The sequence below is a fragment of the Narcine bancroftii genome, chromosome 2 (assembly GCF_036971445.1).
Source record: "Narcine bancroftii isolate sNarBan1 chromosome 2, sNarBan1.hap1, whole genome shotgun sequence".
In the NCBI taxonomy this organism is placed as follows: Eukaryota; Metazoa; Chordata; class Chondrichthyes; order Torpediniformes; family Narcinidae; genus Narcine; species Narcine bancroftii.
This window is the reverse complement of record NC_091470.1, coordinates 355,202,794-355,216,565: the sequence shown is the minus strand read 5'-3', so window position 1 is coordinate 355,216,565 and position 13,772 is coordinate 355,202,794. Positions and strand designations below refer to the sequence as shown.

At 41.8% G+C, this 13,772-nt stretch overlaps 1 protein-coding gene across 10 annotated transcripts in view; it reads right to left on the bottom strand.

The window, feature by feature from the left end:
- The window catches only part of LOC138755773 (receptor-type tyrosine-protein phosphatase mu-like), a 1,095,616-nt gene that overhangs the window by 317,349 nt on the left and 764,495 nt on the right, over nucleotides 1-13,772 (bottom strand). For all 10 annotated transcript variants that reach the window (XM_069922352.1, XM_069922354.1, XM_069922355.1 and 7 more), the window contains exon 12: nucleotides 3,696-3,969. In XM_069922352.1, coding sequence (XP_069778453.1) covers nucleotides 3,696-3,969 — 274 coding nt within the window. The remainder of the gene's footprint in view (nucleotides 1-3,695; nucleotides 3,970-13,772) is intronic.

The window sequence follows — 13,772 nt, the reverse complement described above, 5'->3', positions numbered from 1 at the left end:
TGGTTGAAGTAAGAACACAAAATGTTGGAGAAGCTCAGTGTCCTTTATGTAGCAAAGGCAAAGATTACACAACCGATGTTTCGGCCTTGAGCCCTTCATCAAAGTATGAGAAAATTCCAGCAAGTGTCCGAACAAAAGAGTAGGAGGGGGGAAGAGGGGTGGGAAGGCAGGAGATGAGAGGTGGAGAAAGGAAGGAGGGGACAGCAGAGCCGGTTTAATGGAAAGCAGTGAAGTTAATGTTCATGCCATCTGGCTGAAGGGTGCCCAGATGGAAAATAAGGTGTTGTTCCTCCAATCTGCGGGTGGTCAGGGTGTGACAGTACATAAGGCCATGTACAGACATATGAGCATGGGTGTGTGACCCAGCAATTAAGTGGTTGCTGTGGTTGTGAACAGAGCAGAGGTGCTGAGCGAAGCGATCTCTCTGTCTGCGGCCGGCTTCTACAATGTAGAGAGTGCCACAAAGGATGCAGTAAATAAGTCCTTTGAATGTACGTAGAGTGTTGCTTCATATGAAAGGCCTGTTTGAGGCCCCAGGCTGTGGTGAGGGAGGAGGTGTAGGCGCACGTTTTGTACCACCTGCTGGCACAGGGGAAAGTGCCAGAGATACGATGGGTGGGGATCGATGAGTGTAGAGGGAATTGAGGAAGGACTGGTCCCTGCGGAAGGCCGAGAGGGGAGGAGATGGAAAAATGTGTCTGTGGTGGGATCCTGTAGTAATCGCCGGAAATTCCAGTGGATAATGTGTTGGATGTGGAGGCTGGTGGGGTCGTAGTTGAGGATGAGGGGGCACTTTTACATCCAAAGGACTTATTTACTGCATTCGGTGCACCCTTTATGGCATTCTCTACATCGCAGAGACCGGTCGCAGACTGGCAGATTGCTTCACTCAGCATCTCCACTCCACTCACAACCACAGCGACCTCCCAGTGGCCAACCATTTCAATTCCAGGTCACACCCCTGTGTTCAAATGTCCATCCATGGCCTTATGTACTGTCCCACCCTGACCACCTGCAGATTGAGGAACAACACCTAATTTTCCATCTGGGCACTCTCCAGCCAGATGGCATGAACATTGACTTTACTGCTTACCATTAAACCTGCTTGTTATTTCTTCCCCCTCCCCCCTTTTCCTCTCTTTCCAGTTCTTTTACAAACACAGCCCTGCCAACCCCTTTTCTCCACATTGCTGCTGTCCCCTCCCTCCTTTCTCCACTTATCATCTTCTGTCTTTGCCAGCCACACCCCCCCACTCTTTTGTTCGGACGCCTGCCAGCATTTTATCATACTCTGATGAAGGGATCAAGCCCAAAATGTTGATTATGTATCTTTGCCTTTGCTACATAAAGGACACTATTCGACCTGCTGAACTTCTCCAGCATTTTGTATTCTTACAAGTTGAAGGGCATATCCACTGCATCTCTAGATGGACAGAATCCACAGCGAGGCTCATTCAGAGTAATTGAGGAGGGTCTTGGCGATGAATTGGTGTGTGGTGGACAGCAGGTAGATCCATCTATATTTATCAATGCTTCTTCATATGACTAATGTCAGGGAAATCCATAAGCTGAGGACACTATTGACTCCTTAAGTTTGGAAGATCATAGGTTTACGGTTAAACACTGGTTACATGGCATTGAATGGTTTGATTTAGATAGCAGAGATGAATGTTGCTCCTACCACTCTTGAAATTGGTGTAATTGCCTCTCAGGAGATTTTGAAGAAAGATGTTGACAAGTTAGAAAGAAATAGTCACATATCCAGACTGGAGGTGACTGGGCAATTCTCCAGTCGATCTGTCTTTGTGGCCTCATGGATCGAGGGAAATCTTTACCCAGACAAGCTGCTGCAGTCACTAACCACGATCTTCTGAAGGATCTTAGTGGGCCGAGCAGCACATGGGAGAAAAAGAATGGTCCACGTTTCAAAATGGATGAAGTCAAACATGAAAGTCTGCAGACTGGATGAAGACTCGAGTTCCAGCGCGAAAGTCAGCCATTCTTTTTCACCGGTTGATGCTGCTCGACCCACTGAGATTCTCCAGAAGATTGTGTTTAGCTTCAGATTGCAGTACCTGCGGTCTCTAGTGCACCTCCTGCTGCAGTTACTGTTTTCTTCACTCACTAATTTCTATTACATTACAGTTGCTGTGGATTTGAAATTGCCTGCTGTTTCCATCTTCTCGAAAATACATGAGAATATTATTGGAGGGGCAGAATAATGATTAAAAGATCAGGGACCTCCTGCTTCTTTCTAGAGCTACACAACACAGGAATTGGTCCATGTCGGCCAAGTTATCTACCCAGCTTAAGCAGAGATACCAGTCTGAATCAATCTTTGTGCTAGGACACCCTAAACAGAGAGACCCCACCATTGCCAGGAGTGGGTGTTACCAGTTTTTGGGACTTGAGGCATCAATCAATGAATCCAGTCACACGTGTGTGAGATGGCTCATGAGTGTTCCCTCGGCGCCAAGGGCATTGTAAATACTATAGGTAGTTTTCTAATTGAAAATAAAAGGGTTCTTTCTTTGGATATTGGAAAACACTGGTGTCCGTCATTTCTCTCTGGGTCTAACAAGGTAGAAGCTCATATTTCACACAACATGTGCACAGCACCAACATTTGGCACATTTACAACACTTTGTTTCAGCACCAGTTTCCTACATTCTTCTCAAGCATTTGACACCACATTTGCAGTATCTGGTCAGGAAGGATGTGAAGATCTCAAAATCATGCAGAAGATGCTCACCAGGATGAGAGTAAGGAGAGGTTGAACAAATCTGAATTGTTTTCTCTTGAACTTCAGCAGCTGAAGGGGTGACCTGATAGAATCTCATTAAGTTTTGAGCCAGAAATCAGGTAGCAATTCAGAGTCATTTTCCAAGAGTGGAAAAATCAAATACTGGAGGGTATAGCTTTAGGGTGAGAGGGGGAAAGTTCAGAAGAGAATTACAAAGCAAGTTTCTTACACAGAGAGTAGTGGGTGCTTGGAATCTACCATTGAGGGAGGTTTTGGAAGCAGATCAAATAGCCAAGTTGAAGAGGAATTTAGACAGGTACATGAACAGACAGGGACTGGACGGATATAGACCATATAGAGGCAGGTGGGTTTAGTTGAAATTGCCCTCATGGTCTGCACAGGCGTTGAGGGCCAAATAGCCTGGTCATCTGTTGCACCGTTCTATGTTCTGCATCCTTCCTTAAATCTGGAGACCAAACCTGTACTCGGTTTTCCCGGTGATGACACCTCGTTTACAACCCTCACTAATCAGTCAAGTTTGGTGACCATGAAGAAATGTCGTTGTCCTGAGGAAACTACAAGGAGAAGCTGGTGCACTATCCAAGGAAACTGCCATTGTTTACTGTGTAGACAATTAGTTTGAATCGTTTACTCTTCCCCAGGATGGAAAAGAATAGATAAGAGCTTTCTTGTGCAAAAATTCAGTTGACACCAAAGGATCAAATAATAAATTTGACCTTGGTCACCCTTGAATCTGAAGCCACATTAAATCTTTCATTGATTTTTAAAAGTGCATATTAAGTGGACCAAGAGGAACCCGCAGTACAGATGGAATGAATTGTTCTCATTCAAATCAATTTTTTCCTGAAACCAATGGGCAAAGGTCAGATTGATTCCAATTAAGATATCAACAGGCATTTGGTGAATAGTTGCAGCTTTGGACAACACTTACCCCATTGGCCGTGCTCACTGCTTGAAAGTAAATGTTGTAGCTCTTATGCGGGAGAAGTGGCGCATTCCAGTAGCCGCCATACGTCTTGTTATCTCCAATGGTGAATGGCTGAGCCACTTTGAGGGCTTTTGGTGGAAATTCTGCTGCAAAGTAATGGGGAGAATCTGAAACAGAGATGTTCTGGTAGGTGATAGGAACAAAGTTGCATCTCAAAAGGTCTGTGGCCTTCTTTGTTCTGTGTGGGCGCTCTTCTTCCACAATGATCTGGTAGACACTGAAAAGGAAACAGGAGAAAACTTGAACCAGCACATTATAATAATCTGCTCCAACGTTAACACTTGGTTTCTTGAGGAGATTGCTATGACGTCGCTTTGAAAGGGGCATCGAGAAAGCTTTACCCTGTATCTTGGTATGCACACTACAATAAATAAATCTAAACCTAAATTAAAATTTGATCCATGTCAGGTGATTTTAGCCCCTTGTTGCTAAGTAAAGCATTTTGGGTTCAATTTAACCAAGAATGTTTTCTTGGATTAAGTCTAGCTCTCAAGGTATCACACTTACAAGAGAAAAAGGTGGAATGGAAATCTGTTAACAGCTAAATGGATGAGTTTGGCCTGTGTCAATGTTGTCTCGAACTGTGACGGTATTGGTCATTCTCCACTCCACAGGGCTATGAATGCTGACTTGGTGAGTATATTCATGGGTGTGGTGATATGTTTCCTCCATTTTATATTGTTATTGTTGACTACTGTATATATAGAGCTGGCCCGCCCACTGATGACTCCTCCCCTGAGGTCCTGGGCCATAAAGGTTGAGCCACCTCTCCCTTCCCTCCGTTCCTATACCTGGATCTAGGCCAGCAAGATTCTTCTGTTTATTAAAGCTTATCATTCCCTCAGCCTAGTCTTGGTGGTTACTGATAGTGCCCTACAATGGGTGATGTCAATAGTTAGTCTCTGGACTCCAATGCATTCAAGGAAATATTGCAATTAGTTGAAAAGTGGATTTAGGGCGTAGGATGATCATTACCAGTCATACAGGTTTAAGGAGCTGACTGGGTCTTGGGGAATCTATAAATGGAGGGCATAGATTTAGGGTGAAGAGGGAAAGTTTTAAAAAGGATCTGAGGGCATCCTCTACCCGCAGAAGATAGAGGACATATGAAACATGCCAGTGGAAGTGGTGAAGGTGGGAACATTTAAAAACAATTATACAGGCGCATAAATAGGGAAGGGTTAGAGGGAAACGGGTTGGACGCAAGCAGATGAGATTAGCTCAGTCAGCATGGCCAAGTTGAGCCAAAGAGTATGTTTCTACACTGTAGAATTCCATGACTCTGTAACTGATCCTCTGTCTCTTTAGTACATTCAAGTCGTTCAAGGTGGTCCCATTTATTGTGGGAACAGCAAAACCTTGAGCTGGAAATTTCTGGGTCACTGAAATATCCGATATTCCTAAAGACTGGTGATTCTGAATTTTTTTTTCTTTAAATCATATTAGGCCCAAGCACTGCTTAGATAAAAGCTTGTAAAACCAGCAGGAATCAGGGCAGAGTGTCAATGAAAGCACAGAGAGTAGACCATCGATCTTACTTAAGCCTCTCATTAGCTTACTGATGTTATGAAGATTAAAGATCAAATCCATCAAACTTTAATTTATGCCCATTAGACACTGAATATTTAAAAAAAAGGCATAATGTGGAAACATTTCTCATTTTAACAACGTAGATCTGAAGCCATTGAAAAGATATCGAAAATTAATCTTCCAGCAAAAGTGGAACATGCTCAGCTTTTATGTCAGTACAAAGCCAGAAACAATAGTTCTAGGAAGAACAAATGTCAGGGCCCATGATCAAGTGATGGTGGGATGGATTCGATGACAAAACCGCTGCGAATGCAGGAAAAAATGAGACAAGAATAGAACAGATGTAAAAAGAAAAGTTTGGCCTTAACTATATACAAATTACTGCCAAACAGCAGGGGGCGTGGAATGTAGAAAATGGAAGAGCAGAAGACAAAGGAGCAGGTAGGTCTCGGTGATACAGCACGATCTGCCATTCAAAAAGTCATGACTGATGCGAACTTCAATCTTAATCCACTTTCCTGCTCTACCCTTACAGACGCCATTGCTGGGGTGACAATTCCATAGTTCCTTCCCGCATTTTGTGTACGCCCATGCTTCAGCAACTACAGTGGTTCAAGAAAGTTGCTCACCATCTCCTTCTTAAATGCAATGAGGGTTGGGCAATTAAATTCTACATTCCTTGAATAAATATTTTTAAAAAAATCTTTCTCTGTGATCCACCAATTTGTGCCTTTCATGTATACACTCCTAGGTTTAGTACCCATAGCCCACTGAAACAATAAATATCTCTTTATCTTAAGCGAGCAATTTATCTTGCGGCTATGACTTTAGTCGGGCTTCCCCAGCAGAAGAAACATCCTCATGGTAAATACATGATGGATTCATAAACTTCTCAATGGAAGATTGAAAGTACCTCAAATTCATCTGAACTCCAGAAAAGAGATAATATCCTGGTGGTCTTTGAACATGGAGGCAAGAGTACTTCAAGGATGCAAGCCATTCTGCTGGGCAGAAGTCCACACAAGTTACAGGCCCATGCCAAAATCAATAAAATGCTGCAATGAGCATATTATTCATTGAAGGGAAAAGGATACTGATCAATCTTTCTGGAAAGGGCAAATTTGTCAAGCAACCAACAAGCTGAGCTGGGCAGGCTACCTGTGAATTCCCTTTGTCTTTTTCCTCAAGCATTTATCTCACCCTTACTCCTCTGTTGGTAATCAAACTTCCTCACTTAACAGTGGGATAAAATACAAAACGGACCAATAGGGAACCGTAAAACCGCAGGTGATATTTAAAATTTCCATTGCTTTTTTTAAAAATAAAATTACATCACAGTAACAGGCTGTCCTGACCAGGGGTCTGTGCCATCCAAATGCACCCATCAATTTGAACGATGGGAGGAAATTGGAGCACTGGGGAAACCACACGCAGAGTTGAGGAAATGTATCATCTCCTTACAGAAAGTGCTGGATTCGAACCTCGGCCACTAGGGCTGTAATAGCATTGCGCTAATCTTTTACGGAAGATGCCAAATGAGTCACAGTTGATCAGTGGTTATGACCAGCCCCACCATCTTAATAATATTCTTCTCTAATATTCCTTCTCTTTCCCTGTCCCTCCAGGTCTCTACCTCCTTCTTTCCCTTTCCTATCAGAGCTACCCTCTCTCCTATCACTTCTCAGTGTGTTTCTTTTCTACCATCCCACTAGTATCCCCTTTCACGTTTGCATCCCACTAAATTGGCTGTTCAGTGTCCTGGGATAGGAATGGGCATTCATGGAGGGGTTTCTCTGTTGCACGGCATTCTGGTAAGTCAGGTCTGCCATTGCTTTTTTCCCCACGGTCTTTATAAATTGTGCGCTATAGAACTACCAATTTTCCCATGCTATTTAAAAATTGTTTGCTATTGCTATTTATTTTCTCTCTCCCCCACTCCAACTTTCCCACAACAAAGTTTATACCTTCTTTTTAATCTTTTCTTCCTGCACTCATGCAAAAACTTGGGTAATTTCAATCCCACAATGCAATTACCTGTTTCACACTTGCCTAATTGCAACGCCGGCGTCTTAAGACACCAGGAATTGTACGAGGAGTTGAGGCCGTCAATCCCTAGCGTGAGATGATGTCATTTGACGCTGGCGTTGAGCTAATTTTGCTGTCACACTTGGTACTTAAAGGCCATTTGGCCGTTAATTCCTTGCAAGTGTGAAAGGGGCTTATGACCTTTTAACTGTTTGCCTTCACTCCTCACTCTGCCCCTTCCTCTCTCCTTCCCTACCCTCCCCCTTCCCCCACCTTTTTATACAGGCACATGCCTGTTTTTTGCTCACACTTTAATGAAGGGCCCAGGCCTGAAATGTTGGTTACCCTCTACTTCCTATGGATGCTGCGTGACCTGACGAGTTTCTCTAGCACATTTGCATATTGCACCCCACCTCAGCATCTGCAAACTTTCCTGTTTAACCCTAAGGGAAAATAGTTTGCTTCTGGAAAGCTTTTTCATATGAATAGTGATTTGTGTAAATTCTGAGGGGATTGCATTGGATATATTTTCTGGATTTACAGCCTTTCTTGACAAACCATAGTGCTCTTAGATGATTTTCTATATCTTTTCAAGCTCTGTATCCCTGTTGTCTGAGCATATGCCTATGTTGCGTTCATTGATTTTTTTAATATCTTCCATTTGTTACAAACTAATAAAATCTTATTAGTACTAACAAAGGAGCAGCAATGGAAAATTCACCAGACAATGATAAATTCAAAATAAGTTTTTATTAAACTATTAATAACATAACATTTTGCACTATGTGCAAATGTGCGTGCGTGCGTGCGTGCGTGCGTGCGTGCGTGCGTGCGTGCGTGCGTGCGTGCGTGCATGTGTGTGTGAGAGAGATTAAATCCCAACTATTACAGTTTAAGCTTGAGTCTGAAAAGTCCATTTTAAACTTCAGCATCAAACACCTTTTGTTTTGCTTGAAGATTTTTAAATCACAGTTCAGAAATCATTATGAAGCATTTTTAAACATTATGTCTTCAGATCTCTTTAAACTCAAAAATCCTTTGATGAGTTGTCTTTCAGAGAGATATTTCTTCCTCTGAGTGATTTCATGAACTCCCTCTTATCTTGCTTAAGAGTATGGAGCCTGTTTTCCACTGATTTCTTTCTTAGTCAAGAGTGCAGTGGATTTTACAACCACTTATTTTGTGTTCCCCTTTTTCCAGTGGTATCTTTTCTGGCTATGTAGCTTTGATTCCGAAACTGCCCTCTTTATTCAAAGAGACAGTGAAGTGACTCTTCTTTATCACCACTGATTTTGTGTACCTCCTATGATAAGGATAATAAAATGCAAAACAGCATCTCCTCTCTCCAGAGAGAGGAGGGTCAATTTCTTCCATCTGGTTTCAAAATCTCTCTCTCTCTCTCTCGTCATTTACATAATCACTGTTTCAGTTTCATTTCTGTCCAAAACACAACTTGTCATTTCACATCCACAAACTTCTGACCTCATCTCTGTTTAAATGGTTGTATGACTCTGTAAAGTCAACACAGGTCTTTCCAATAATACTTGGGTTTTGAAACGGTTGCGAGCATAATGCTGAATGTATACAAAAATGCTTTTAGGAACCACACGTAGTACTTGAGTTTTCAGTCAAGGGAGGTTAGGGGACAAATAGCGGGGGCACTGACAGTGATTTTTCAAAGATCACTGGAGGAGGGGGTAGTACCACAGGATTGGAAGGTTGCAAATGTAGTTCCGTTGTTCAAGAAAACAATGTATAAAACAAAAACAAGGTATATGGTTGTTTTTTTCCAGACTCTCTTTCTGAGTCTCTGTAAATGGCATGTTCCCTCTGTGTGACCCTGTATCCAGCCACAAACTAACTTTACTAAGAAATAACTGAAGATTAACACAAATCTGCTAACACATTCAACATGCCATTTCAATGCTGGATAAAGGGCAAAGAATTACCATCCACATCGTTCAGTACTGTAAATGATGAAAACCAGCATTCATGTGATAATCTACATTACAACACCATGAACAAAGTCCCAGAAATCCACACAGCATTTGAACTAATGTAAACCTAAGAAGGTAAACAAAAGTTCTGCAGATGTTGAGATCTAGTGCAATAATTAAAAGTGCTGGAGAATCTCAGTAGGTCAAGGAGCATCCACAAGAAGTCAAAGAAAATGACTGGATTCTGTATGACCTGCTGAGTTTCTCCAGTATTCTTGAGAATTGAACTTGTGAGGACACCCAAAGGGCCTACACTGTGTTCTATCTTCTATGTTAAATGACCGTAATGAACATCATCAAGAGAGAGTTTGCACAAATGCAAGGATAAGTGAAATACTTTCTAACTGGGAGAGCTATACAGTACAAGGTAAGAATGCGATAAATTAATGAACTGATGAAGGAAAGCAATAAAAGTAAATATTTGGGTAGAGCAGTTCCAATCCACGGCCTATCGTCTTGGTAAATTAGTTCAGGTATTTTGTATAGTGGTGTATCTGAGTTGACCCTTGCAGGTCAATGGTATATATCCCAGTTTATTTTGGCAGACTCAAACTTTGGTCACAGGATGGTGCAGTTATCAGGATAGAGCAGTTTTGGTCCTTAATAAATAATTTGTAAACCGAGAATGGGAAATTAATCATGGAAAATGGAAAAATGGCAGAGATTCTAAATTATTATTTTGCATCAATTTTCTTAGTATAATCATAAAAATATAACCCAATGGGCAATGGAAGAGAGAAATGTAACCAATCTCCATCACCAGAAAGAATGCAGTGAGACCGTATAATATTACATGGAGATCTGGTGTGCAAATGTAGCAAGTAATTATCAAGACTAATGGAATTTTGGCTTTATTGTAAGGCGTATATGTAAACAGGGAGCTCTTGGGTCCTCATGGAGTACCGTGTACAGTTTTCATCTCCTTATGTGAAAAGGGTGGTTGTAATAAAGGTTCATCTGGTTGGTTCCTGGGATGAAGAGAAGTTGAGCTGGACAGGCCAATAGTCTTTGATGCAGAAGAATGAAGAAGATCTTGTTCAAACATATACGATTGTGAGTGGAAATAAAAAGTGGATGTGGGCAGGGTTACTCTGAAGTGAGGATACTTCATTTCTGAATAAGAGATTATCCATTTTAAATAGGGATGAGGAGGATTATTCTCTCTCTGAAAGGCACAAATTTCTATCCCACAGGCTGTGGAGGAAAAGGCATTGAGTGTAATTAAGGCAGATGGGGACAGGCACTTAAATAACAAGAGTTTGTGGACAAGGAGAGAAATTGGGAAAGTATTGTTGAGGCCAAAATTGGGTTAACCACAATCTTATTGAATGATATTTCCACTCAGATATCATCTTGTGTTTGCTACTGTCGCCCCGTGAAAAAGGTGCTGGATGTTCACTCTATCTATGCCTCTCATAATCTTGTAGACAAAATTCCCCAAGAACTTATCCCACAAACATCGGCAGCCACACACACATTGACCTTTGTCATTTCTACCAGCTGCAACAAGATCCAACTAACAGGTACAGCTACCCATGCCCATCCCTTTTTACCTTCTGCAGAGACCATTCCTTCCACTGATCATTCCTCCCTCCTCACCTCTCTGTGACCCATTTCCCCGAAACTGCAAGGGGTGCAAAACTGGCTCTTATAACTCCACCCATATTATCATCCAGTGATGTAAACATCCCTTCCAAAGGTGCACCTGCATCTCTCCAACCTCATCCACTATATTTGGTACTCCTCTACATTGGTGAGACCAAGCACGGACTTGGGGTCTGTTTTGCAGGTCACCTGCATTCCGGCCAACCCAAGCTTTCAGTTTCATGCCATTTCAATTTCCCTTCCTATTCTTATCAATCCTTCTTCTCTGCCATTGTGAGGTCTGGTGGAACTAGACTTTACATACTGCTTGGTTAATCCACAGCCCAACGGTATGAACATTGAATCTTCAAATTTCAGGTCACCATGTCCATTCCATTATGTCTCTTTTTGCAGTATCCCCTGCACCTCCACTCATTTCATCCCCCTCCCCTTCCTGGTCCATCCTCCTCCACAATCATCCTCCCCTCCCCCCACCATCGGTTCCCCTTCCTGTTCTGATTCTATTTGGCATGATCTGTCTTTCTCCTCTCTCCTAATAGTTCCCATTACCAACATTATCACCTTTACTCATTGGATTCCAGCATTGGTATAGCCCTTGTTCCACTTCTTCAACCTGCCCTGGCTCATCTTACTCCACTCACTCTCCCCTTTTCCTTCTTCTCTCTCTCTCTCTCTCTCTCTCTCACACACACACACACACACACACACACACACACGCACACACAGAGAGTTACAGGCTTATATTATTCTTAATATTTGTTTTATATACATGATATTTTAGAAAGTTACTCTCGGTGTTTGGAACATGGAAAGATACAAGCCCCTTTTCACTGCCATTCCAGTTAATTGGCTGTGAAGTGTCCCAGGATAGTAAGCCATTTGTGCTGTTTCCACTGGGTCACCTTTAACCGGGACAGCGTCTGCTTTTCCATTGAACGCACTCATCCCCGCAGATCAGAGTGTTCTACCTTCAACTAGAAACGGGTGACTTTCTGCTGTCCTTTTTCCACTGGTTTAATTGGCATCCCAGCATCAGCTGATGCCAGGGATATGAGTAGGGGCAAAGGCCATCAATCCCTGGTGTGAACTGAGGCTGGTGTGCTGACTGTTTTCTATTACCACTGGACCCTATCCTAGTTAATTCCCCATTAATTCCTGGGACAATGTGCTAGTGGAAACAGGGCTACAGATAACAGCATTCTGGAAACAGCTTGCCTGTTACCTCAAAACCAATAAACAGCTTGTTTATTGTTCAATTGAAATACTGAAACAATGGAATGTTTGCTAAGGAAGAACACCTGTTCAAACAAAAGGCTATCTGTTTATTGACGTGCTTTTGGGTTGATCAAAGCAAGTCATGTGATTAAGACCCTTCAGAAAGCAGCATTTTAGTTAATCAGAAAATCATCTGGAGAGAGAATTAAAATGACTTCAGAAGAAGATGGTCACATTGGCTGCTTCTCTTTGTCAAGAGAGAGTAGTGCTACTGTGGCCTTTGTAATGGTCACTTTTGAATGATCCATATCTGTGTAAAGAAAGCAAGATCATGCTTACATTTGGATTGTGAGAATTTTAAAGGTCATTTCATTTAACCCTTGCCTGGGTTCGTGGAAGCATCACATCATGCAAGAAAGAGGGGAATTGTGATAAAAACCATTCGTATGAATAAACATTTCTGTGAAGGTAATTCTACAAGAATTTGTGAGTTTTGAGAAGTCTGATGACTCAGCACTTCTCCGACTACATAATTACTTTTTAAAGATTCTGAGTTTCAATACATGATTTTTAAGACTAAACTTTGAATTTGACTTTTCAAAATTGTGCCCAAGCTGTTCCACACACCCATGTACATATATATTTGCACATAGTTGGGGTAAAGTTTAGAGTTAAGTAAGATATTATATTAATATTTATTGATAAAAATTTTTGTTTGAATATACCATGGTCTCGGTGAATTTCTATTGCTGCTGGTCTGTGATTTAACACAGACTTTTTCTCTGGCATCAATCTCCCAACTGCACCCCTCACTCTCCCCATCTGACTATTATTCCCAAGTTCACCAATCCCCTGCCAGCCCTTGTGTTGGTCCTCCCATCCACTCCCCTGTAGATTGGCCATCGCCCCTTTCCACAATCAGCTTGATGGTGGGCTTTGATCTGAAATACCAACAATTCCTTTTACCCCCACTGACGTCACTCCATCTGCTGAATTCCCCCAGATCTAGATCCTGGAAATTGCAGTCTCTCATGTTTCAAGCAGAGCCTTCATCTTTAATTGACTGGGATACAATTCTGTGCAATGTGAAAATCTTTGAATTCTCATTGTTTTCCCATGGGTTTACAAATTGATGTCAACTTTCAACCCTTCAAAGCTTATATTATTTATATGTGATGCTATTTCTGAAATTTAATACTAATTGCAATGTTTTATTTGCAATTTATTCCCCTATCAAGAATATTGTCCCCAATACATCCAGGCAGTTGTTTATCTTTTGGTTTTGTTTCCAATGTTCATTATCCAGTCTTGTCGAAAATTAAAATGCTTCACTCCAGCACATACTTTTGCAACCTTTGTATCTGAATTTTTACATTTCTCAATTGATGAGAAAGTCTGAAGCAAATTTTTACGAGCATATTCTTGTGTTGTTATAGAAACATAGAAATATAGAAAATAGGAGCAGGAGTAGGTCATTCGACCCTTCGAGCCTGCTCCGCCATTCAATGAGATCATAGCTGATCTTAAAGTTCAGTACCCCGTCCCTCCCTTCTTTCCGTAACCTTTAATACCCTTATACTGAAGAAATATATCTAATTCCCTCAATGGTATATGGCCATTCCTGGTGAGTCAGCACTTATTGTTGAAT